The sequence below is a fragment of the Sorghum bicolor genome, chromosome 9, assembly GCF_000003195.3.
Source record: "Sorghum bicolor cultivar BTx623 chromosome 9, Sorghum_bicolor_NCBIv3, whole genome shotgun sequence".
Classification (NCBI taxonomy): domain Eukaryota; kingdom Viridiplantae; phylum Streptophyta; class Magnoliopsida; order Poales; family Poaceae; genus Sorghum; species Sorghum bicolor.
Window position 1 is genome coordinate 48215418 of NC_012878.2, and position 25674 is coordinate 48241091.

Consider the following 25674-nt stretch of genomic DNA (forward strand, 5'->3'; position numbering starts at 1 on the left):
TCCTCAAACCTATTTAGCTGTGTCAGCCTGGTTGTTAAATATTGTAAACTTGTAAATTGAATATATATATATATATATATATATATATATATATATATAACACACGATAGCGTTATTCTACACCCTAGGTGTAGAATATTATTCTACACCGCAAGTCAAAACTGAGCACAAAAAATACTGAGTAGTACTGAACAACGTTCAGTATCATCCAGCCATACACTTAGGACCACGAAATACTGAAATATGAATACTGAATGATATTGAATTTTGTTCAGTATAACAGTTCGGTGTAGAATAGTATTCTACACCTAGAGTGTAGAATAGCACTTATATAGGACACATTTTTTTTACACGCGCGTGTAGTTACTCTCATCTATATATCTCTACATTTAAGGTGTATATGACCGGACGAAATGTATATAGACAAAATATATGATCATACTAGACCATCTAGAGTGATATGTATGATAAGTATGCATACATACATAGAGTATATGGTTATACTTATTGTATATAATATAGTAGTGGCAGTTTAGTAATATATTTAAAATCTAATTTTTTTTGAAAAATTTTCGCGTGTTAAGATCTAGAGTATCTTAATATGAGTATATAAGCATACTCAAACTGATAAACAAGTATAAATACATACACAATGTAGTTTATTGAAGATAAGAGTAACTACATGTACGTGTAGAAAGGAATTTTGTTAGACTTCTCATACATTAAAATAGAATAAAAGAAATCATCATGTATTTTCTATTTTCAACTCTATAGTTCAATAACTAAATAGGCACATACTTACTCGATACCCCCAAAAAAAGTCATTTTTGACAAGGTTTGGGTCAAACATTGGGAATATAAATCTTGAATAACTTTTAAGTTGTTGAGTTTAGAAATATAAAAACTATATAAATAGATTTGTCTTAAAAATACTTTCATAAAAATATACATATACCAATTTTTGATAAATATTTTTATAAAAACAAGAAGTCAAAGTTAGGCTTTGGAGACCATGTCATTGTCCTAAATGACTTTCTTTATGGATACGGAGGGAGTACATTTTTAGGAATTACAAAAATATATGTGACTATTTAGTCATTTAGCTATAGAGTTAAAAATAGAAAATACATGATGGTTTTTTATTCTAACTTAAAGTACATGTTATCAGGAGTCTAACAAAATTAGATTTATATTTTTTATATTTCTATAAATATATATATTGAATCTATAAGTTCTGAGGACCTAAACGAGTGATCGGCATGTTTAGGACCTAGATGCTACAGTCAAACAAGTCTGAGGACCTAAACGAGTGATTTGTAAGTTTAGAGACTGAGATGATATAGATGAATAAATTTAAGAAGCTAAATGATTGATTTACAAGTTTAGAGAGAACCGCCAGTGAACTTTACTTTTGTTTCTATATATCTAATTCTTGCCGCGATGGATATGTAGGTGTATAATAAAAAAAAAATGTGTAGCTCGAAAAGGTAAAATGAGAGAGTAGGACTAGCGTATTCCGGTCGGCTATTCGGAGAAAGTCCCCCGGACCCCGGTGCATTCCTTGAATTTTGGACCCTTTGTAGATGTTGCCACTTGCCCACTGTGCTCTCTGATCTTAAACCACGACGAATTTTTTATTAGACCTTCTTTAGTGAAATTCAATTTAAATTTTACTTCAATCTATTCTAACATATATGAATTAATGCGAATCTGATTACATTCGGAATAAGGCTTTGGGCTGGTCTAAAATCAACAAATGGAAATGCACTAAGTTAACCGTGCAAAGAGAGAAAACTAAACTACAATTTAACCACGCTGGGTGGGGAAAACGGAAAACCAAACCAAACGTACTGGCCCTTTTGCAGATCAAGGGCCAAATATTGGATTGTCTTCTACCGACGAACTAAACACCTCCCTCATTCCCACTGGAAAACAGCTGTGAAAGTGCAACAGGCACATCTGTTGCCGAGGATGCGAGGCGTTGGCTCCGGCAAATGGCACACGGGCAAGCACCAGCACAAAAAAAAAAAAAAAAAAAAAAAAAAAAAACAGACATCGGGTGTTCTCGCTGCAGATTTTTTTTTTCCCTGCTGCAGCGGCAGCTACGGTTGTAGCTGTAAACAGCAAACAGATTCTATAACAGATTAACAGCATGCAGCAGAAGACGCAGCCCAGAAAAATCACAAACGACCAAGCTGGCAGTAGGAATACCAGCAGCCAACAGAGTACCGCACGGCTCAACATCGACGTCCTCAACTCACGGACGAAGCTTGACGTGGAGTACATGGAATATTGGATCGTAGCGTCTGAACACAACAATGTTGTCCATCTTTAATCAGATATATCAAATTTAAAACATTTACGTAAGATTTTAGAAAATTTACTCCAATCAATCTATGACATATGTCGATTTTGAGTTCCCCCTTAAAATGTACATCTGTACTCGGTTTCGTTGTAAAATAAAATAAAAAAAAACTGACTGCACTGCGTCTACTTGATTGGAGAAAATCTACACTCCCTCTCTTAACTTTTGTGGAAGTCCGCTTTTTTTCCTGAACTTTAAAACTAGACAAAACACTTTCCTCAACTTTTAAAACCGTTCATCTTACCTCTCTAGCCCTGTTATAAGTGGTTTTGAGGACAATTTTGTTTTTTTATTTCAACTGAATCTTTAAAAATTATAATACATCAGAGAAAAATCATAAAATAGAAAAAAACTAATTTTGCTGGACTTTACTCATACAATATGGTATAATTTAATACAAAGTTTTTACCATAGCTTTAGATCTATACTTTTATGTAATTAAATAGATTCATAACTGCAGTTTCTATGGTCTAAATATGGTGAAATTTTTATAGTGCGCTAATTATTATATGTTAAACTGTAGTAAAAAATTTCATAATCAATGGATCATGTATAACTTAGTTATAGATTTTATTTAGTTTTATGCTTTAAATATAAATAAATCTACAACTAAACTATATATGATCCAATTAGTATGAATTTTTTATTACAGTTTAATCATACATTAATGAGCTCATCATAAAATTTTCATCACAATTGGACCATACAAACTGCAGCTATAGATTATTCTAAGTAATTACAGAAAAACATAGATCTAAAACCACAACAAAAACTTTGTACCAAAGTATATCATATTATATGTGCACTCTGTAGATCTACGCATGTAGAGTCAAAAAAATTAAATTTTCTATTTTATGATTTTTTTAAATATTAAGCTAAAATAAATAAAAAAATACTTTAAAAACTGCTTATAACTTTCGTGAAATTTAAGGAGGTAACGTGAACTTTTTTGTTACACACTTGTTATTCAGGCTATTGAGATGGGCCTCGCAGGCACTCTAAGACCTATTTGGATTGAACCGTGAGAAAGCTTTCTGGTGAGGTAGCAATCCTAGGTGTCCATTTTTGATGGTCTGGGATTGGAGTTGCATGGGGTTACCTGGCTAGGCCACCAACCAAATAGACCATCTTTATCATCTCGTGTCACATTAACACATGAATTACATGTTGTGATATTTTATCTCTGTAAATCAGTGCCAAGAAAGTTTGATTGTGTGTTTGTTGTTCGTGTCACCTACACTATGTTGCTTGCCACCGCACGATAAAACGGCTCAGTAAAAGCAACTCCAGCAGAGTCTCTACTTGAGCCCCCATAGTCTCTACTTGAGCTCCCATAGTTAAACATGGATGCCCAGGTCAAAAACATATCTCCAACAGGGACCCTACTAGAGTCCCCATTTTGTGATGGCACCCAAATCTCTCCTGCACACCTAATTTCTGTTGGCCCAATACCAGAACCCCCATCCTGTAATTCCTTGTCGTGCCTGTACGGAAACCGTATTCCCTTCCCCTTCCTCGACCAGATCGCTGGCTCCGCCCGCCCTTTCCCTTCCTCAACCAGATCGCCGGCTCCGCCCGCCCTTTCCTTTCCCTGCACGCCCTTCCCCTACCTCGACCAGATCACCGGCTCTGCCCGCTCTTCCCCTTCCTCGACTAGATCGACGGCTCCGCCCGCCCTTCATCCCCTTCCTCGACCAGATCGCCGGCTTTGCCCGCTCTTCCCCTTCCTCGACTAGATCGACGGCTCCGCCCGCCCTTCCCCTTCCTCGACCCGAATAGCTCAAATGGTGAGAAATTAAAGATGACAGGTGGGTCCTAATAGTCAGTGTCTATTAAGAGAATTTGAGGACTTTATTTTAAGGGCTTCTGCTGGAGCAAATGCAAAATAGATGGCTAATAAAAATGAGGGAAAGCACCTAACTTAAGAATGGGGGCCCTGATTTGGGGGCTATTGCTAGAGTTGCTCTAAGGTAGAAAGAGAGCGCTCTCTTATTTCACAAGGAGTCAAACAATGTTTGACCAAATCTATATACTTATTATACCAAATAAATATTATTAAATTAATCATAAATATATTTTCATACTAAATCTAATTAGAGATATAAATGTTGATGTTTTTTCTAAAAACTTGATCAAACTTAAGAGTATGTTTGGTTGAAGACCAAAGCTTGCCATGCCAAAGGTCAGTCATGCAACATTTTCTTCGGCAGCTGTTTGGTTCACTGTCACACTCCCACACCTATGACATTCGAGACTTTCTTAGCACCCTAACCCACATGTCATAAGCTCATCTTCATGGCAAAACTTGCCATAAGTGTGGCTTTGATTTTGTTTGCCACACTTTCCGTGACAACCACAGTTTGCCGAAGGTGGCAAGTCTTGGTCACCAACCAAATAGACCCTCAGAAAGGTTTGATAAATCTAAAATTTAGAATTATATATATAGGGAAATTTATATATATATATATATATATATATATTGGAATGCACGGAGCATGACTCAAGACGGTCGTCTCCTCCTGGTCCTGCCCAGATCCGGCTAGGCTGTCGACGTTTGGTGCCACTAGATTCTCTCACTGTCCGTGCTGATTAGTATATTTGATTACATTGCTGGTGACACACAGCCAGCCATTAGTATATTTGATTTGACTACATTGCTCGTTAGTAGGAGACGAGCAAGGGTTCACAGGAATAAGGCTATCTCCAAGGAGACCCATTTGGAAACCCAAACCTAAAATGGGTCTCCAACACAATACCTATAGTTTCCAACAGAGTACCCATACAGAAGACCTATTTTAGGTATCAGGAGAGGCATAACCCAAATTTGGGTATCCTCTCTCCTCGAGACCCATTTGCAGAGAGTGTTGTCTTTTAGGTCTTGTTGTTGGAGAAGACTAAAAATAGGTATGGAACCTTTTAACTGTAGCGCTACCTAAAGGACAAATGAGTCTTGTATTTTGGGTGACGATTGTTGGAGATAGTCTAATGCCTGGGCTGTCTGCTGCTCATGTTCAGGGTCTCTAGTCTCTACTCCAAGTAGGCGAGCAGCGCTGGTGCATGACAACTGCACACACGCAAACAAAACAACACCACATGTTTATATTCGTTTGAACATCCTCATTTCTTTTCGCCTTTTCTGTGTTCTGAATCGACTTCTAGTCATCAACTGTTGCTTCACTCAAGGTGGGGAAAGAAGAGAACGAAATAGGAGCCTTTGTGGGAACAATACCCGAAGGCACTCCACCGTGGCCGTGGATACTTGCCTTGTTCCAAACTTTCGAGTCACACCAGGAAAAGCGAAACAGGCTGTGTTACACTCCACTTCCTTGTGTGGATGTTTATGTGCCAATTTGAGCCAACTGAATTTGGGTGTGCTGAACTTGGCCAAAGGAGAACCTGCCTTGCTGCATGTTTTACAGCCAGTCATCTGATTGCAACTATGCTACTAGCATGTTTGCCAAAGCTTTTCAACAGCGGATTCAGAAAAGGTTTTGCACCAAAACTAATTGCACAGTTCGAATGTAAATCGCGAGACGAATCTTTTAAGCCTAAGTACTCCATGATTGAACAATATTTGTCAAATAAAAATGAAAGTGCTACAATGTTAAAATCCAAAAACTTTTTTTATCTAAACGAGGAGATATACAGGGTTCACAAGCATGTTTCTGGTCACAAGTCATAGCACAGGAATAAGCTCCGCCCTTCTGGGGGGCGGGGGGACAACAACAAAGCATATCGATACCTCAGGCAATGCCTACCCGTCGGCTCAAATCATGCTCTTAAACGAAGCTAGTAAGACTGAACTGCACACAAAGCAAGACACCGGTTCCTCTGGCCATTCTCCACTCATCACTGTTGCTTAACTCGAAACACCAAATGGGGACATGTGTATAAACAACACCCGAAGATATGTGTGTGCTCCTTGTTTGCGCTTCAAGTCAGACAAATGAATGTTGAAACAAACTGGGAATAACATTTTACTGACCTGCACTTCCGTAGGATACAATTCTGACATGAAGAGTACTCGTAGTGTACTAGGATACAATCCAACCGTACATATGCATTGAGCGCGCCTCTTCATGAACCTCTTTGTTTGGCAATAATATGATGTGCTTTTTAGCATGTTGCTAAGAGTACCTAACTTAAGATTACAAAAGGATCCTTTCCAGATTGTAAGACTGCGATGGCATCACGAAATTTTTAGTGGTAACACATAGTAAGCTTTAGAATCACATTTCTGATCACTACTCTTTGCACTCAGAAAGTAATTCCATTGTCTGCCTTTTCTGCTTATCACATGTCCACTCCAGCAGTTAACATTTCTATATTTGCATACCTGATAGTTGCAAGACACAATCACAAAGAACAATGGACAGAACTGAACATTAATACGGAAGCAAAAAACTAGCACTGAACAATATAATTGGACCTACATAATTTGTGCAGCATTGAATGTTCTCAAATAGTCATGCTATATATATTTACATGTGCCTGATCTTTCACTCATCACTAGCTCTGACCGGACTCGATCTTCCTTGCTTGAGCAAGATCAGGCCAATACACTTAGCTGAGAGATCAAATGTTCTGCCACACAAATTGCTCCAGCTAAACCTCGCCATCTCTGCCTCCATCAGATTTACACGCGTACAGCACTACCCAAGTGTCGATATCTCATCACCACAAATTTTCAGTTCCCTAACCATCCTATTTTAGTTTACACAATTGGATCACCTGAAACTTGAAGAACATGAAACCAGCAATCCTCATCCATTGCAGATGGCATTGAGGAGCACATGCCCCAGCATCAGGTCCACGAAGTATTGGTGCCCAATCTTGCCATCCCGCCACACAAGCCTCGCTGGTGCACGCCCGTAGTGCACACCGTCATTGCAACGGTTGTCGTAGTGCCATGGGAATGTCATGTCGAAATTGTCAATGACTCCACCAGTGAGCACCCCGTGCTGCCTCATCTTCTCAACGAGCACACCATTGAACGCCTCCATCTTGTTTGGATTGAATGCCAGGTCCCTAGCATAGCCACCAGTGGCGATCGTCGTGCGGTAGAACACCCTAGGCACGGCGTGCCCATGAGCCCGGACTTTGGCCATGACTCCAGACCAGAACTGTGCTGCAAATTCCGCACCCTGTGTGTAGGCGCGAACGCTGGTCCAGTAGCAGCCATCGTGCAGGCCAGAGTTCAGGACCACAACGTCCGGGACACGATCACCGGACATGAAGTAGGACCGGATGAGCTGCCGGAACCCTCTGTTCCGGAGGGAATGCAAGCCAAGATAGTTCATGCTCATGTTCCAGTGGCCGTTGAAGATGCTCGTGATCCTCAGAGTCTCTGCCCCGCCACTGGGATTGGTGAACACTGCATCGAACCGGCGCGTCACGGCGGACGTATCTGTGATGCCGAGGACGAAGGTGAGGAGGTTCCGGATGGTGTCGACATGGTTGGAGTCGCCCCAGAAGAAGAGCCACTTGCCGTCAAGGCACCGCCACGCCGCATCGGCCGCAAAGAGCTTGAAGGAGCAGTGCGCCGAGTACACCCAGCCGTTGCTCTCCAGCGCGCCGAGCGGCCCGTCGCACCACGGTGCCTCGCACGGGTGGTCCGGCTCCAGGCACCGGTACCGCCCCGCGGCGTCGACGTCCTCGCAGCTGTCATTCTTGGCGAGCCGTGTCCACCGTCCCGACCAGACGTCGCGAGAGAAGTCCGCCGCGCGGCACGTCTCCAGCGCCGGCAGCGACGCGTTATCGTCGGGCCGGAACAGGAGGGGGATGCGGCGCAGCTCGGCGCGGTACTTGAACCTCGAGGAGGAGAACTTGAGGCCCTCGAAGCTGCGGAAGAGGAGGACGACGGTGAGGCGGAACTCCCCGACGGCGAAGCGCGGCGCGACCTGGAGGCGGAAGGAGTAGGAGCCGTCGCCGTGGTCCACGATGGGGGGCCGCGACTTCCAGGCGTCCCCGGAGAGGTCGACCTCGAAGTAGTCCCCGCCGAGGCAGCGGCGCTGCCCGGCCTCGTCCAGCGCCCAGAACGTGACCTCGTGGATCTGGCCCGCGCCGAGAGTGGTGGCCTCCCCACTCGCCGCGGCGTCGTCAAGAACCCCGACGGAGATGTTCGCCGTGCGCGCGTCCCGGCACGGGGAACCCCCGGGCTCGAGCCACCGAGCGAGTAGGTCGTCGGTGAAGTTGGGGTGGTCTGGCACGGAGAGCCACGAGAGCGAGTCGGTGCCACCTCCGCCAACACCGATATAATGCAGGTACTGCTGGCGCAGGCGGCGGTGCGCGCCGAAGCCGGTAAGGGAGGCGTCGGCGGCGAGGAGGAGGATGACGGCGAGGAAGGACACGAGCGCGAGCTTGGCTGCGGAGGGGCTGGGCTTCTTGGGGTGGTGGTGGTGGTCGCCGCCGCCGCCGCCGCCGAAACAGGAGGAGGCCTTCTTGTTGGGGTTGGGGTCGGCCCCGAGGTGCGGCTGCTTCTTGGCGTCCCCGGCGGCGAGGGATGGGTGTTGGTGGGGCGCCGAGTGGGGCGGCGACATTGCCGGGCTGGGGTTGCTACTTGGGGCTAGGCGCGGGTGTGGCGTCGCATGCGTCCGCGTGTGCGAGGGCGCCGCGCTCGCGCGGGGAGCAGCGCGGGCCGCGGGGCTGGGTCGGATGGGATTGCCGGCTTGGGATGGTGGCGAGGCGAACGCCAGCGGCGGGAGGTTTTCGCTTGCCTGCCGCTTGGGTTTTTTTTGGACTTGCTGCTCTGGACGATGCCGACACAGATCAGGTCAGACTGGGCGTGATGATAAAGGCAATGTGTTTTTTGAGTTTATATATATATATATATATAAAAGAGAAAATAGGAATGTGTTTTACAGCAGTGTTTGATTGAAATTGATGGATGAACGATTACACATGGACCATAATAAATTGGTAGTCAGACTGAAGGGGAATTATATCTCTTCAGTCACATCCGTTTTAAGTCATTTTTTCCTACATATATGTGGGTCTTTTTTTATATGAATATTAGGTACACCTATATCAACTTTCTCAATATGAGCCTGTTCGTTTTTTCTTTTCAGCCGTACTTTTTCTGCCAGCTAACAGTATTTTTCTCTTACAATAATCAGTCAGTAGTAATTTTAGCTTTAACTTTTCAGACCAGCGAAGGTCTGTTTAGAAGAAAGAAATACAAAGTAAATAGGGAAAAACACACAAATACGATAGAGTGAACAGTGAAAAACTATACTCGTTCAAAACATGTGTCTGGATACTTTGAACTGTTTGGAATAGAGGAGAAAAGTACAAGAACATGAGCAAGCATATATATAGAGAGAGTAAAGATTCTTTTGCAACCGTTATTTCCTATTTTCTATGTTATCCACTGCTATATGGTTTCTCAACTTTCCTTTATTCCAAACACTATAACGTGATTTTTTTCCTTTGAAATTTATAGAAAATCAATCTATATTTCATAGGAAAATATAAAATCAATCTATATTTTATAATAACATACATGTAAAAACCTCTTAAATTTTTCTTTTAGAATTCTTTGACACCCACAAGAGGACCTTGGTTGAGATGCTCGCGGTCCTGCGGCGGCAATGATCTCCGCCTTGTTTACTTTCTCTCAAAAATCTAAAATTTGTCAAGATTTTTGTCACAACAAATTTTTAGACATATATATGTAATATTAAATATAGGTAAAAATAAAAATTAATTACATACAAACAGACAATAGTATCTGCGGAATTTTTTTATATAAGGAATTTTTTTTATAAGGAACTAAACACGGCTTTGGCTTCCGTTGCGGCATGTCTCTCTTCCACAGTTGGTTGGACTACTATCTGCGGCGGCGGCGGACGCAGAGGATCCTATTCCTATGCGATTGCGATCACGTGGCGGGGTCCGAGCACGCAACGCACGCCTCCCTTTCAGCCTTTCGAGGCGGTGCTGGGCCCGGGCTGTCTGTCTGGCTCGCACTCGCTTGCATCTGTTGGTCGAGGGTAGGAGACGACGACCACCTGAGGTCTTGTTTAGTTGTAAAAAATTTTGGAAAATCGATAATATATCAATTTCGTTTTTATTTAACAAATATTATTTAATTATAAATTAACTAGACTTAAAATATTCGTCTCGTCAATTCTGACCAAATGATGTAATTAGTTTTTGTTTTCGTCTATTTTTAATACTTTATGTATATGTTTAAAAATTCGATATGACAAAAAATCTAAAAAATTTTATAAAATATTTTGGAAGTAAACAAGTTCTGAGTGGCTGTCTGGCTGGATGGCTGACTCATCGCACATTTCCTTTGCTTGGGTGTGCGGTGCGAGGCCTCGCCTCCTCCCTCGCAAGAAGTAAACTGGCTAAATGATAAGGTGAAAAAAAGAAGGGAGAAGAGAGAGAAAAAACAGGCTGTAATCTTATAGTCAGTTTAGGCACAGAAACTAAGAAACTCTGTGAGAGAGATAAGTGAGCCGTGTATTAATAGTGAACAACTAACTATTGTATAAGGTCTTGTTTAGTTCCGAAAACTTTTTGGTTTTCGGAACGGTAGCACTTTCGTTTTTATTTGACAAACATTGTCCAATCATAGAATAACTAGGCTTAAAAGATTCATCTCACGATTTATAGGTAACTGTATAACTAGTTTTTATTTTTGTCTATGTTTAATGCTTTATGTATGTACCGCAAGATTCGATGTGACGAGAAATCTTAAAAAGTTTTTAGTTTTAATGTGAACTAAACAAGGCCTAAATAGGCTGAAAAAAGCTACAAATAAACTTTACAACCAACAAATAAGCTGTATTATTAGACTCGCTGTTCGGCTGATCCGCCGATGCCCGCGCGGCCTCGGCTCACGGGTGCCACGGCGCATCGACGGGGGAGATCGGAGCGCGGCAGGTGGCGGCGGCGTGTCGTGCTGCCCCTAGCTGCCAACAAACGCGGCCACTATGGAAGTGAGGTGGAGTAGGATGTCTGTCTCGGGTGTTTTGGGTGGTTCGTTCGTTGCTTGTTTCTTTGTGGCCTTGTTTACTTCCACCTAAAATCTAAAAATTTTTAAAATTCTACCTCACATTAAATCTTTAAATGCATGCATAGAGAATTAAATATAAACGAAAATAAAAACTAATTGTATAATTTGGTCGAAATTTATGAGATGAATTTTTTGAGCCTAGTTAACCTATGATTAAATAGTAATTACTACAAACAAATAAAAGTGTATAAAATTTTTGGGTAAGGAACTAGTTGTGCCGATTTTTTCCAGCTCCCCAATGGTCGGCTCGCGCATTCATGAGATGAGGGTGAATGTGGTAGGTTTGGGGTTGTTGTTGGTTGGCTAGGCCCCTTGTCAAGTGGTTATTGCATGCAGACGGAATAATGGAATGGAAGGAAAGTTCGGCAGATCACACGGTAGGTGGTGGTCGCAGTATAAAAAGTGGCAGAAACAGGAGCACTAGTTTCGCGTCTTTCTGTTTTTTTACCGCCCGTACTCCGTACTAGTACGCGTGTAACTGCATTTGCAAGTGCAGCACACTTTTGTGCCTCGATGCGTTAAATCCTCTTAGTTTTTTCGTGTTCTTTCAAACGAGAAAAGGGTATGGGCATCCAGTGCCCCATCTCAGAGAAAGAAGAAGCGAGCACCGACCGAGTGCCAACGTAGTCAACCGGCTTTCCATGCCTAATTACGTGAGTGGAGGGAAAGGTGGTTTCACGAAAGAATCAATCAATCAAAGAATGGAAAAAAGTGGGGTGCGATGCGACGGACAGTTGAGAGAACCGGTACCGTTGCTCTTTATGGGTGTGCAAACCTGCTCGTTGTGGACTACTACTAGCATAGTGCTATGATTCCTGTCATGGTTCAATGAATAATACGGTGCTGAGTGGTTGATAGATCAATAGATCTGCTGCGGGCAATAAAGAATGCCATGTCCTCCGTTGTAATGTTGGTTGGTTTCTTTAAAGTCCCAACACTGTCTAGTGCTGTGGAGCTTTATACACAACACAAGAATGCACAGTAACCATATATACAGGTCATATTTGCTTGTTCACTTGCTTCTCTAATCTGAAATTAAAATTCATCGTCTAAATTTTACTCCTTCTCACGAACAGTCAGCCACTATAAAATTTCTGACAGACCATTAGCCGGTATACTAGGTTGATATTGAAATGTTATGAGAGAAAACATTATTTCTTTATAAAAAATACTGCTAAAGTAGTGTAGCTGAACAGCGTATATTTATATTTTATATTAACTATTGAAGCATCAACGATAAAAGTTAATAACTCGGTCGAATCATTAGTCGATATAGCTGTGTTTCCATTCAGGAGTAAAGATGACAATAGGTGGAGTTGAGTGCCTATTGTCACACTTAAAGGTATTGTTTGAATGTTGTCGGATTCACTTCAATCCATGTGTGTTGGTGTCGGTTGAGATAGAATTTAGTTCAAGTTCCACTCCAATCCACTCAACACATATGGATTAATGTGAATCCGACTACATAACAGAGGTGTAGCACCCACGCGGGTTGGATCATCATCCTATCCTAGGCCTTGTTTACTTCCAACCAAAAACGTAAAAATTTTCAAGATTCTCCGTCACATCGAATCTTTAGACGCATGCATGGAATACTAAATATAGACGAAAATAAAAACTAATTGCACAGTTTGGTCAGAATTGACGAGACGAATCTTTTGAGCCTAGTCAGTTCATAATTGAACAATAATTACCACAAATAAACGAAAGTGCTACAGTGTCACGAAATGTTTTCGTTCAGGAACTAGACAAGGCCCTAATAGAGCACGACCCACATGCATGTGAAAATTGAAAGCATGCACACAGGGATATGATGGAATTCGCAGGTTCACGCACCCTCGTCAAATGTGGCATGTGCATCTTTCACATTCCTATATTCGGGACCATCATAGCCTAGCTTGTGTAGCAACGTACCTTGACATTGACAAAGATACTGTCGTAGAGCTCGTATGAAACATATTCACCTGTTTTACTGGTTTTATGGAGAAATGGAAAGAAACGTTCTATGGCTATTTTTAGAAACATCTCTTGAAAAATCTCTTTCAACTGCATCTTTAGGCCCTGTTTAGTTTCCCATCTAAAAAATTTTCATCCATCCCATCAAATCTTTGACATATGCATAGAACATTAAATTTAGATAAAAAAATAAACTAATTATACAGTTTGGTTAAAAATCACGAGACGAATCTTTTAAGCCTAGTTAGTCCATGATTAGCATTAAGTGCTACAATAACCCACATGTGCTAATGATAGATTAATTATGCTTAGTAGATTTGTCTTGCAGTTTTCAGACAAGTTATGTAATTTATTTTTTTATTAATTCTAAAAACCCCTCCCGACATCCTTCGGACACATTTGATAAGACATTCAAAAATTTTTCATCTGCAGTCTAAACAGGGCCTTAGCAAACAGGATCTAACCTATATGGGCCTATGACCCGGTAAACAACAGCGGCTATTAATATCTGACAAGCATCAGGAGATTGACAAACAACGCATGCAATTCCGAGGCAAAGCTTCACCCTACAGTACAAGCTTCGTCCGGGGTCAACAATTGGCTCCAGATATGATTGTCGTCCCCAGCCAAACAAAAGATGGGCTGCTGAGCACTAAACGCCACTCTAAGGCCTTGTTTAGTTCGCAAAAATTTTCAAGATTCCCCGTCACATCGAATCTTACGGCACATGCATGGAGCATTAAATATACATGAAAACAAAAATTATTTGCACAGTTCATCTGTAAACCGCGAGATAAATCTTTTGAGCCTTGTTACTCTATAATTGAACAATGTTTGTCAAATAAAACGAAAGTGATACAGTGCCGTTTTTCACAAGTTTTTACGAACTGAACATGGCCTAACTCCAACCAACATGGTCGATCGATCCCAACAATACAGAGGCAGATCTGAAACCGCGTGGAGTACGTAGCTGGCTACTAGCTTGATCCATATACGATACGAGGAGACAGACAAAAGAACTGTAGTCTGTAGCTAGATCACCGACTGTCGACTGGCCGGCCGACGTCGTTTTCCCTGGGTTTAGGCCACCATGAAAATCAAAAAGTTTTTCAAGCTGTCACATCGAATCTTACGGCACATGCATGAAGCATTAAATATAGACGAAAATAAAAAATAATTATATAGTTTGTCTGTAAATCGCAAGACAAATCTTTTAATTCTAGTTAATCTATGATCAGATAATATTTGCCACAAACAAACGAAAGTGCCTTAATTAATTTCCTAGCTATTCCGCTCGCAGAATAAACGCCAGCTTCCTGTGTCCGACAGAAAAAAAAAAAGATCTAGTCTGCATGCAATGAAATCATGCTCCGTGCCAACACATGTAGCGTTCTCCGTTTCCTCGTAGTATTCGCTGACGCGAAGCAGGGACGACGGTGCTTCGGCAGCTCGAGCCATTTCGTAAGATCGGTGAATCGCCGATCATCTGGAGCTCAGACTTCATTATCAGAACAAAAGCGGCGACAGCAGAGGGAGAAATGAAACAAATACTCTTAATGTTCAGCGGGAGAAGGCTGAAGGAAGAAGTCCACTCTAGGTCACTCAACTTTCGTAAAAATCTGTTTTTCATCTCTGAACTTTAAAATCGGGTAAAATACATCCCTCAATTTTTGAAACCATGCATATTACGTCCCTGACATGGTTATGAGCGGTTTTGAAGGCTGTTTTGTCTTTTTTATTTTTATTTATTTTGGCTGAATATTTGTAAAATTATAGTAAATCACATAAAATTCATAAAATAGTAAATCTGATTTTGCTGGACTCCAGATAAGTAGATCTACATAGTGAACATATAATATAGTATGCTTTAGTACAAAATTTTTATTGTAGCTTTAGAACTGTTTTTTCTATAATTAATTAGAATAATTCATAGCTATAGTTTGTATGGTCAAATTGTGGTGAATTTTTTATGTTAGACTAATTATTATATGTTTAAACTACGGTAAAAAATTCATACTCATTAGATCATGTATAACTTAGCTATAGATTCATTATAATTTAACAAGCATAAACCTAAATAAATCTATAACTAAGTGATACATGATTCAATGAGTATAAAATTTTTACTATAACTCAAACATAGAATAATTAGCTCACCATATAAATTTCATCACAGTTAGACCATAGAAAATGTAGCTATAATTAGTCTAATTAATTACAGAAAAACATAGATCTAAAGATGCATCTAAAAAAAAATTGTACTAGAACATACTATATTATATATTCAATGTGTAGATCTACTGATCTGAAGTTCAACAAAATTGAGTTTTCTATTTTATGATTTTTATGTGATTTACTGTGATTTTTCAAAAACATTCAGCCAAAATAAATAAAAAGAAAAAGGTAAAACCGCTTTCAAAACCAGGTCAAGGATGTAATGTGCACGGTTTAAAAGTTGAGGGATGTATTTTGTCCGATTTTAAAGTTTAGGGATGAAAATCAAACTTTCGCAAAAGTTGAGGGACGTAAAGTAGATCGCCCCCCAGCACGTAGGTGTAGGTAGCCCCGAGAAGACGAGCAGGCCCACTCGCACCGGCCTAGTAAACGGGTGAATTCAGCCTGGCGGCCTGCTCCAGAAGTTTCCAGCCGCCCAGTGAAATAAGGAAGGAAGGAAACAGGACTTACGGGCCCATCATCGGCCTCCCACGTGCTCGAGATGGGCCATAAAGTATAACCTCGGCTCAGCCCGTCGGCATAATGCTGTTCTAAACCCTGCCGAAAATACACGACCTGCGTTGCAAGAATCCAGAATCCAGATCGTGCTAGACTGCAAGTATAGTATTTCCAGTTTTTTTTGAAAAAAAAGTATAGTATTTCCTGCTCCACCAGATAATTCAAAAATTAAAAAAAAAATGCTCCGCCGGAACCGACCCGATCCAATCGCTAACAAAGGTAGAGAAAGGCCGCATACTCTCCCCACTTACGTTCTGCTGCAAAAGCTTCTGCTACCCATCTTGCTCTGGGATTTTCTTTCATTGAGCCTCTTTGATTAATTCGCAAATTTATTATATAAAGAAAAATATTATTAAATATATGATAGATTTAATAAATGAGTTTAAGCAAATAGAGTTTTTGTGCTGCGAAACTAGAGGGGCTAGCAGGGGCAGTACCCTCCAAGCACAGTGATTTATTTTAATACCTATATAAATATTGATATTTAAAGCATAAAAATATCGATTTCATCTATTTTTTTTAAAAAAATGACGATTTTGGTAGGAAATAGTGTAATTTTTTAAAAAAGTTTTTTAAACATATAATTTTGTATATTTAATCGCACTAAAAATACAAGTATGTTTGTTCAGTCTCTCTTAATCAAAACCGATGATTTCGCCCCTGTTTGTGCTGTTCGCTGGAATCTTTCTAGTTATTCTCATATTAGTAACTAGTAAGGTTTTGTTTAGAGTGTTTGTTTGTCTTATAAGTCGTACTTTTTATGCCAGTCAACAGTGTTTTTCTCTCGTAATAATCAACGAACAGTATTTTCAGCCATGACTTTTCAGACTAGCGTAAAAGTTTTGCAAAATGGACACTGTAGCACTTTTGTTTGTATTTGACAAATATTTGTTTAATCATGGACTAACTAGGCTCAAAAGATTTGTATCGCAAATTACAAGTAAATTATGCAATTAATTATTATTTTTATCTATATTGAATGCTCCATACATGTGCCGCAAGATTCAATATTAGGGAGAAACTTTTTGCAAAACTTTTTGGAACTAAACGTGCCTAAGGCCCTGTTTAGATTGAAGATCAAAATTTTTTGAGTGTCACATCGGTTGTGTCGGAAGGGGTTTTTATAAACTAATAAAAAACAAATTACATGGCTCGTTTGGAAACTGCAAGACAAATCTATTAAGCATAATTAATCTGTCATTAGCACATATGAGTTACTGTAGCACTTAAGGTTAACCATAAACTAATTAGGCTTAAAAGATTTGTCTCGCGATTTTGAACCTAACTGTGTAATTAGTTTATTTTTTTATCTACATTTAATGTTTCATGCATGTGTCCAAAGATTCGATGAGATGGATGAAAAAAATTTCGGTGTCTTTGTTTAGTTCCCAAAATTTTTCGAGATTCCCAATCATATCGAATCTTGCGGCATATGCATGGTGCATTAAATATATATATATAAAAACAAAAACTAATTGCACAGTTCATCTGTAAATCGCGAGACGAATCTTTTAAGCCTAGTTGCTCCATGATTGTACAATATTTATCAAATAAAAACGAAAGTGCTACAATGTTGAAATCCAAAAATTTTTTGCAAACTGAACAAGGCCTAAAACAAGAGGGTGGGAGCCTCCTTTCTCATCAATGGCAATGGTAATCGTGGCGACAATGACCTGACTGCAGCCACCGAGCCAACGTTGATCCGATTGCTCACGAGCCATGACGACGTCCCCACTTTTTGAAATGAAAAGTCCATGTGGTTCCATGCAAGAGTTGCTGCGATTACAAGTCAAATGGTTGCATGGCCGTCGTGCTGTCCATGGCAAAAATGTTCCCCACGTAAGTACTGTACTCCTCCAATCGCGGCGCCCGACACCTGTTGACCTCGCTCCAATCCCGAGCCCCGCCCGGGATCCACACCGCACCGGGATCGGCACCGACGATGCTTGCCTTGCTACCCTAGATTCTCACCAAACCTACTACTAGGCATTGTTTTAGTTCCTAAAATATTTTTTCATATTTTTCATCACATTAAATTTTACGTTATATGTATAAAACACCAAATATAGATTAAAAAATAACTAATTATATAATTTATCTATAATTTATAAAACAAATCTTTTAAACTTAATTAGTCTATAATTTAACAATATTTATTAAATATAAATGAAAATACTACAATTTTTATTTTGTAAAATATTTTAGAAGTAATCAAGGCCCTAGTCTGTAGACCAGACACACATGACTGTACTGTACGGTGTCGTGTCCCCTGATCCCCTGGCGCTGGCTGGAACGTCGCGGCGTGACGACCGTCACCAACCAACCAACCAGCCGCCGCACAGCACAGGCTCCCATGTTACAGGGGGGCGGCAGCATCTGCCATTCCCGGATCTGGATTCGTACAGCGTACTACATGCCCCAAGACACCATAGAATCCATGCACGCACGACCTCGCCCTGGGCTGCGTGATTCCATTCCCTCCACCATCATTGGCACATGCCACGAGCGAAACCGCAGCGCAGCATAGAGAAGTACTGTCGGCTAACACTGTTGGCAGGATAAGCTTAAGTGAACAAAACGTTAAGACCTTGTTTAGCTGCAATTTTTTTCAAGATTTATGTCTCTCAAATCTTTAGATGCATAGAATATTAAATATAAATAAAAAATAATTAATTGTACAGTTTATCTGTAATTTACAAGATAAATTTTTTAACCCTAGTTAATCTATAGTTAGACAATAATTATCAAATACAAACGAACATACTCATATCCAAACATAAAAATTTTCTTAAACTAAACAAGACCTAAGCTAGTGTTCCTACACCAATCATTGCACATTTGACATTTCCACTCTCTTCACCATGCACTGCACTGCACTAGTAGTAGTACACCAATCGCATAGTATTAATTCATTTCTTCATCTTACAAAAATGAGGGGAAGAAAGGAAAATACAAAAAAAACAATTAATAAATTGACTTAGCAAAGAAGAAAACTACGGCACCACCAACCGCTAGCTTATACTATACACAGAGATTATTCGTGTGGCGTGGTGCCCCAGCAGCCCACAGTCGTCCTCCCCTAGGGCTCACATTATAGTACATTTTTAACCCAGGGGAGTGGCAGTGGTTTTATTATTTACCATATAAGAATTGCAGTAATAATAATACTGAAAATTAATTAATTAATTAAACAGATTAAGCTAATGCGGCTGATCCCGATCGACGAGCACTTCGTTCAGCACCGTGTTGCACTGCATCCTGGAGTTAGTAGTTGTGCTTTTTTTGCCCTCCTTTTTTTTCTCCCCTTCTCTCCTCAAGTAGAAATCAGGCGCGCTTCTTGGTTGGCGCGCCCGCGCCGGCAGCCTGCGCCGCCCGCGCGGCGGCCTTGGCGGCGGCGGCGGCGGCGCCCCTGTTCTTGCCCTTCTTCTTGGGGTGCGCGGACCCGGGCGTGGACCGCGGGATGAAGACGCCGGTGCCCTTGCTGCCGCACTGCTGCTGCAGCTGCTGCCACGCCGCCGCCGCCCCGCCGTAGCTGGCGCCGTGGTGGTACAACGCGTAGGCCGGTGGCGCCAGCAACGACGCGCCCCAATCCTGCTGCTGCTGCTGCTGCGATGGCACATGGGCGCCGCGCGACGTTGCGAACCCCTGCATGCAGTTTCTTTTTGTTACAGCCAATCCAATCAATCCAGGCCGTTAATTAGCTGGCAGTTCGTGTCGACGCCGGCCTCGCACCGTCGTCGCACATGATGTGATGCGATCATGGCAAAGTTTTTTAGTCATATAAAATTCTATACTATGAAAAAGAAACAATGGAAACCGATCGGTGGCCGATAGCTGTATCAACTAGTAGATAGCATCAGTAGCCGGGCGGGAACATGACTGACTGATGGCCATGCCACTTGCGTGCATGCAAAGATTTCGGCACCGGATCTTGTCACAGATCGATCGAGCTGATGCCCGGCCGGATCGGAGAGGATTAATTAATTAAACAACAACGACACCGGTTCGTTCATGATATGATGATAGTACTGCTGCTGCTTGCTAGCAACAGCGACGCCCGGCCGGCAGGGGTCGCATGCATGCATGATGCATGGCATTGATGAGGTGTTGTGTGCAAGCAATACTAATAAAGGTCGTTGCTCCAAGCCTCGAAGCAACATCGATCGATCGCCACTCGCCAGCCACTTGATCGACTCGACGACGACGGATCGCATGTGGCATGCCATATGCAAACTTAGCAGAGCGTGGTGGATCAATTATCGTTGCAAGGGTATACTACAGTGCTGTGCTAATAAAAAAAGTTTTGAAGCCACGTACACAAGTGGTGGTTAGTCTTGGCAGCAATCGGGTTAGCGATGACGATCGAGTAGTTAACTTGCTAATCGAGTGCTTTGGAGCCACCAGCCACGCTAATTAGTACTCCTAGTATAGTAGGACAATTAAGCGCCGTGTGCGTACGGGGGACGGGGAGCATGTAGTATACATAATTAAGGTGATCGATCAACTGGAGTTTTGGAGGTACTCATACTAAGCACAGAGCGCATGTGCGGCAGCAGGGATGAGGCTTAAGAGACATGCTCGTAGAGCAATTACCAAACATGAATAGCTTTAAGCTGCAGCGCGACGCGGGCCGCGGACAGCCGTGTGTCGCGGTGGTGGTGGTGGCGGCGGCGGCGGCTGGTGGTGTCGTGGAGGGATCGAAGGCGTACCTTGCAAGTTTCTACTTGAGGAACGGTAAGGAAAGGGACACCGGCTGCTGGCACGTACACTAGCAGCTAGCAGCGACAACGCCGCGCCTGTGCACGTCACGGGCGCGGCCTGGGTCGTGCTGGGGCCCGCCCGGTCGGTCGGGCTAGCTAGCTCACGCCTCGCACGAAATTAGCTGTTCCAGTCCGTCATTGACTCGGTGTGATGAATCAACAACTCATCGCTCGATCGGTATGTAGCAGTAGTAGATAGCATACTACTGCCACTGTACACTACTGACAGAACCAGTAGTATGTGGCACCCATGACTATACGGCCGACACAAACATATTTTTTCTGCAGGTATATATATATTATTAGACTAGTCTGAGGGCAGCATTTGTACTACCTCTAAAATGGTCAATTTCCTTAAAAAAAAGTGATCAGTACTGTGCGTTAATATTTTCACTAATTTATTATAATAAAAAAATATTATTAAATGACTATAACCTCTCGCTAATTCAAACGACTAGTACTACCATTTACGAAAGATACAGCTGCAGCACTTATTGGGAGTAGTATCGGCGAGTAGCTCTAGTTCCGTACGCCGCCTTCCTAATGCTATCCTCCAAAAAAAAAAAAATCCTGCGCGTATGCACATGCGCAAGTGTCCTGTAGGTACTCCAGGTTGTTCTGATGCTGCAGTACTAGTAATTGCTCCGAGGTCCCAACTAGACCAGGATGATCGAGATGCCCTGTTTTTTTCCCCTAGCCTTGTGAGTTGTTCTTGTGCTGCGCTTATAGGATTGGGTGAGCGGAACGAACGGCCACGCCGTTTGGTGAGGTTGTGTGCAATTGCAGCCATGTGCTGGGGGGGTTTGAGCTCGTTGTTCAAGTTGCAACAGCCAACCAACTAACTACCGAGAAGCTCCGAGGCCGCAGGCAACAGAAGCTATGGCTTCGCCTGGGCCAGGTCCACTGACGAGCACACACACGTGCACGCACATGCTTGATTGAAGGAGAGGAGGGGAGGGAACGGAGGCTCACCGGGAGGGGCGTCGCGGCGGCGGAGGCGGGGATGAACTTCGCGGCGGCGGCGAAGTCCGCGCCGCCCTCGTCGTCGTCGGTGATGAGCAGCGATATCCGCTTGCTGAGCTCGGCGAAGAACACGTCGTCCTCCAGCATCGTCTCCACCTCCATCGTCCTGGTATTCTTCTTCTTCTTCCTTCCTTCCTGACGCTGCTGCGCTGTGCTGACTTCCTAGGCGGCGGCGGCGGCGCGCGGCTCGGAGAGCTGCGGCGGCAATGGAGGAAGAGACTGGGGGGCAGAGGAGAGAGGAGAGAGCAGAGAGCAGAGCGAGGGCTTCGCGTTATGTCGCGGCGGCTGGCCTCAGGCTGGCGCTGCGCTCGGACGAAGGAGGAAGCGGCCGGGGGCTTTAATAGCGAAGGCCCCTTTTCTGGTGTCACCAGTTTGAGGGCTGGGGATGGGGCCCAGCAGAGCAGCTGGCCCAATCCCTGCCCCGGAAAGGTCGTGGGCCCCACGAATGTGGAGGGGGCCGCGGTGCGGCCCTCCTGCACATGTTCGCAATCCGCTCCGTTCTCGCCGCGGTCAGGTCTCGGTCTCAGTGCGCGCGCCCATCCCAGCCATGGGACGCAGGCTGATTCAATAAGATTCTAATATTTTTCTTCTAATTTTAGACACAAATTTATAACGTAGTGTGGACTGAGATCTTTATTTTTAGATATATTTTGTGAATTAATATAAGACTAAGTTAATATATTTTTTTCATTGTGAAAGATCATAGTAAAGTTAAGTTGATGTAGCAATTTTATTCAGCTCCTCCTAAAATATTTTCTAGCATGGACGAGGCCCCACCTGTCTGTGTTGTGGAGAAGTGAAGCGAGAGTTGAGTGCCGTGCTCAGAGTCCAGAGAGCTTCCTTCTCGCAGTTGCAGCTGCTACGAGTGAGCCTAGGCCTGAAAATTTTGTAAAATTTTTCACATTTCCTGTCACATCGATTTTTTAGACAAAAATATAAACTAATTGCACAGTTTAGTCGGAATTGACGAGACGAATCTTTTAAGCCTAGTTAGTACATGATTAGACAATATTTGTCAAATACAAACGAAAGTGCTAAAGTGTCGATTTCCCAAAATTTTTCGGAACTAAACAAGGCCTAGATGACATATGCGGCCCGACATGGGTGATAGTAGGCCGGTTGCTGGGATCAGACGAGTTTGAACCGGAACCGCTCGTTGTCTGTCGTCTGATCTGATCCTTGGCCGCCGGAGGGCATTATATATGCTTTTTGCATGAGCGTGACCGGAACAGGGATCGCATGATGAACCATTAGTACTACTACTACTAGTAGCAAGCCTTCGCTGGGAAGGAAACCATCATATGCGCGCCGGCGCGTACACAACTACACTACACCGGCGGCATGAGTGCATGGCATTAACGACTGGCGATGGATGGATGTCCTGTAGGTGCGAGAGAGTGAGTGGTGTGGCTGGGTCCGGCATTATCCATCCCCTGCCGATGGAGCTCGAGCAGATGGATGAGGCTGCTCCGGCGCGGAGACGGCCACCGAAGCGAAGCCCAGGCACGGGCCGGGCACCGCGCAGCCAGCCGTCGTGGAACCCGCGATCCGGGGCCCGGGATCTCCGCTGCCCACATGGCCCCGATGGGCGCCAGGGTGGCCGCACGGGGCCGTCCGGATCGGGAGGGGGAGGCACCGCCTGCCGCCGCTCGCGGTCCTCCTGCCTATCCCCCCTCAGGCTCCCTGGGACTCCTCTCGGCATCAAATCAGACATCAGCAGGTACTAGCATGTTCTTGTAGGCCACGCACTGACACCAATCAACTGTTGCGAAACAAAAAAGGCACCGTGTCACGTCCAGCCATGCCGTCAGTAAGCAAGTACTGGTGGTACTATAAGGCCCTGTTTAGTTTCCCACCCAAAAATTTTTCATCCATCCCATCGAATCTTTGGACACATGCATAGAACATTAAATATAGATAAAAAAATAAACTAAATCTACAGTTTAGTTGAGAATCGCGAGATGAATCTTTTAAGCCTAGTTACTTCATGATTAGCCTTAAGTGCTACAGTAACCCACATATGCTAATGACAGATTAATTATGCTTAATAAATTTGTCTTGCAGTTTCCTGACGAGCTATGTAATTTGTTTTTTTATTAGTTTCTAAAAACCCCTCCCGACATTCTTCCGACACATCCAATGTGACACCCAGAAAATTTTCAACCCCAATCTAAACAGGCCCTAGGCCTTGTTTAGTTCCAAAATTTTTGGCAAAATGAGCACTGTAGCAATTTCGTTTGTATTTGATAAATATTGTTCAATCATGGACTAACTAGGCTCAAAAGATTCGTCTCGTCAATTCCGACCAAACTGTGCAATTATTTTTATTTTTATCTATATTTAGTACTTCATGCATACGTCTAAAGATTTGATGTGACGGAGAATCTGAAAAATTTTGCAAAATTTTTGGGGAACTAAACAAGGCCCTAAGCGAGCGAGATGCACACTGATTGGCAACCCAGGTGGTGCTAACTATTATTATTATTGGTGCCTGTCCGTCCTAAATGGAATCACCAGAGGACCCGAGGCAGGCAGGCAGGGCATGACGGAAGAATCAGAATCGCTGGAAATTCACCGGGCCACCTGTCGCCTCACGGTGCCCGCCACAGTGGTTGCCATCACGGCGCTCGGGGTCGGTTGGCTTGGTTTGGTTGCTCCTATCCGTAACGGGATGGATTCCGATAGGTTCTCACAGGTGGATGAGGAAAACTGGAGCGAGCCGGGGCGGGGGCCGGGGGCAGGCTCAGGCAGAGGCGGCGCGCGCTCCACGTCCACCTGCTCCTGCTCCTGCTCCTCCCCACTCGCTTGGGAATGTCAGCATCCGATGTGGAGCTGGGGGCGCCCGTAGAGCAGGCCCCCACCCGCTTCACTAGCCAGTGACCACTTCGCTCGACCAGCGAGCGGGCGGATTGTGTGGCTCCGGTGCGCGCTACGGCCGACGCGCCGGGGACCGCTCGTTGTACTATACGGCAGCCGCTGCGGCGGGCGGGTGGCGACGAGGTACAAGTAGCAGGATGGCTGCGCGGCTACTTGAACTTGACCGCGACCGGCGACGGGGACGGGGAAAGGGGAGCCCGTCAGCACACTTGGGCCACCGGTAACATGCGTTACGGATCACGGGGACAACGAAGAGCTGTCAGTGACGAGGTGACAGGTGCGTGCCGCCGAGTGACGAGCGCACGTCCGTGCGTACATGCCCATATCCACCCTGCTCGTGCTCGGATGCAACTCCAGCTACGCGGGTGCGGTTATTATTCGTGGTGTTCCTCAGCGTTTCGTCGGTCGCCACACCGTCGGTCCGGTGGTCGGCAGCGCGGAATGTTCATTTTCAGAACCGTTGCCTTGCAGAGGAATGTGCAAATTTTTTGTTTGTGCCAACGGAGAGTTTCCCTTAAAATGACGTGCTTTTCTGTGCGGACTGCGGATGGATGTCGTATTTCCTGTACCAAAAGATATGGATGCAGGTTACACCATCTGCAGGTAATATTTCTTTCTTAGGCCCTCATTGCTTATCTAGAAAATGCTTCCCAGATAAACTGCTTAAATAGAGTAGAAGCGCGATCAAATGAACTGGTTTGATCTACCTTCTACTTTCTGGTACAAATGAGAGTAGTAGGAATAAATCTGAACGAAAAAATTACATGTCATTGGGTTGTTGATTTCAGCTTATTTTGATCATAAACAGCTTAGAAGTTGTACAAAACAGAAGCACGAGGAGATGTCCTTTTATTTTATACAGTACATTCTATAGTCGGTGTCAACAATCTAAATACATTCCAAATCACTCTCTCAAAACCATAGGACGAGGAGAT

General features: G+C 43.5%; 2 protein-coding genes across 2 annotated transcripts; both read right to left on the bottom strand.

Annotated features, from left to right (window-relative positions):
• LOC8076868 lies at window positions 6737–9115 on the bottom strand. Its single transcript, XM_021446831.1, has one exon. The coding sequence runs from the start codon at window positions 8902–8904 to the stop codon at window positions 7129–7131; it is 1776 nt and encodes a 591-aa protein (XP_021302506.1). The 5' UTR covers window positions 8905–9115; the 3' UTR covers window positions 6737–7128.
• LOC8085094 lies at window positions 18917–22192 on the bottom strand. The gene is made up of 2 exons (XM_002441011.2): window positions 21812–22192; window positions 18917–19724 (listed from the first exon to the last, which is right to left on the bottom strand). The coding sequence occupies exons 1-2, from the start codon at window positions 21962–21964 to the stop codon at window positions 19404–19406; spliced, it is 474 nt and encodes a 157-aa protein (XP_002441056.1). The 5' UTR covers window positions 21965–22192; the 3' UTR covers window positions 18917–19403.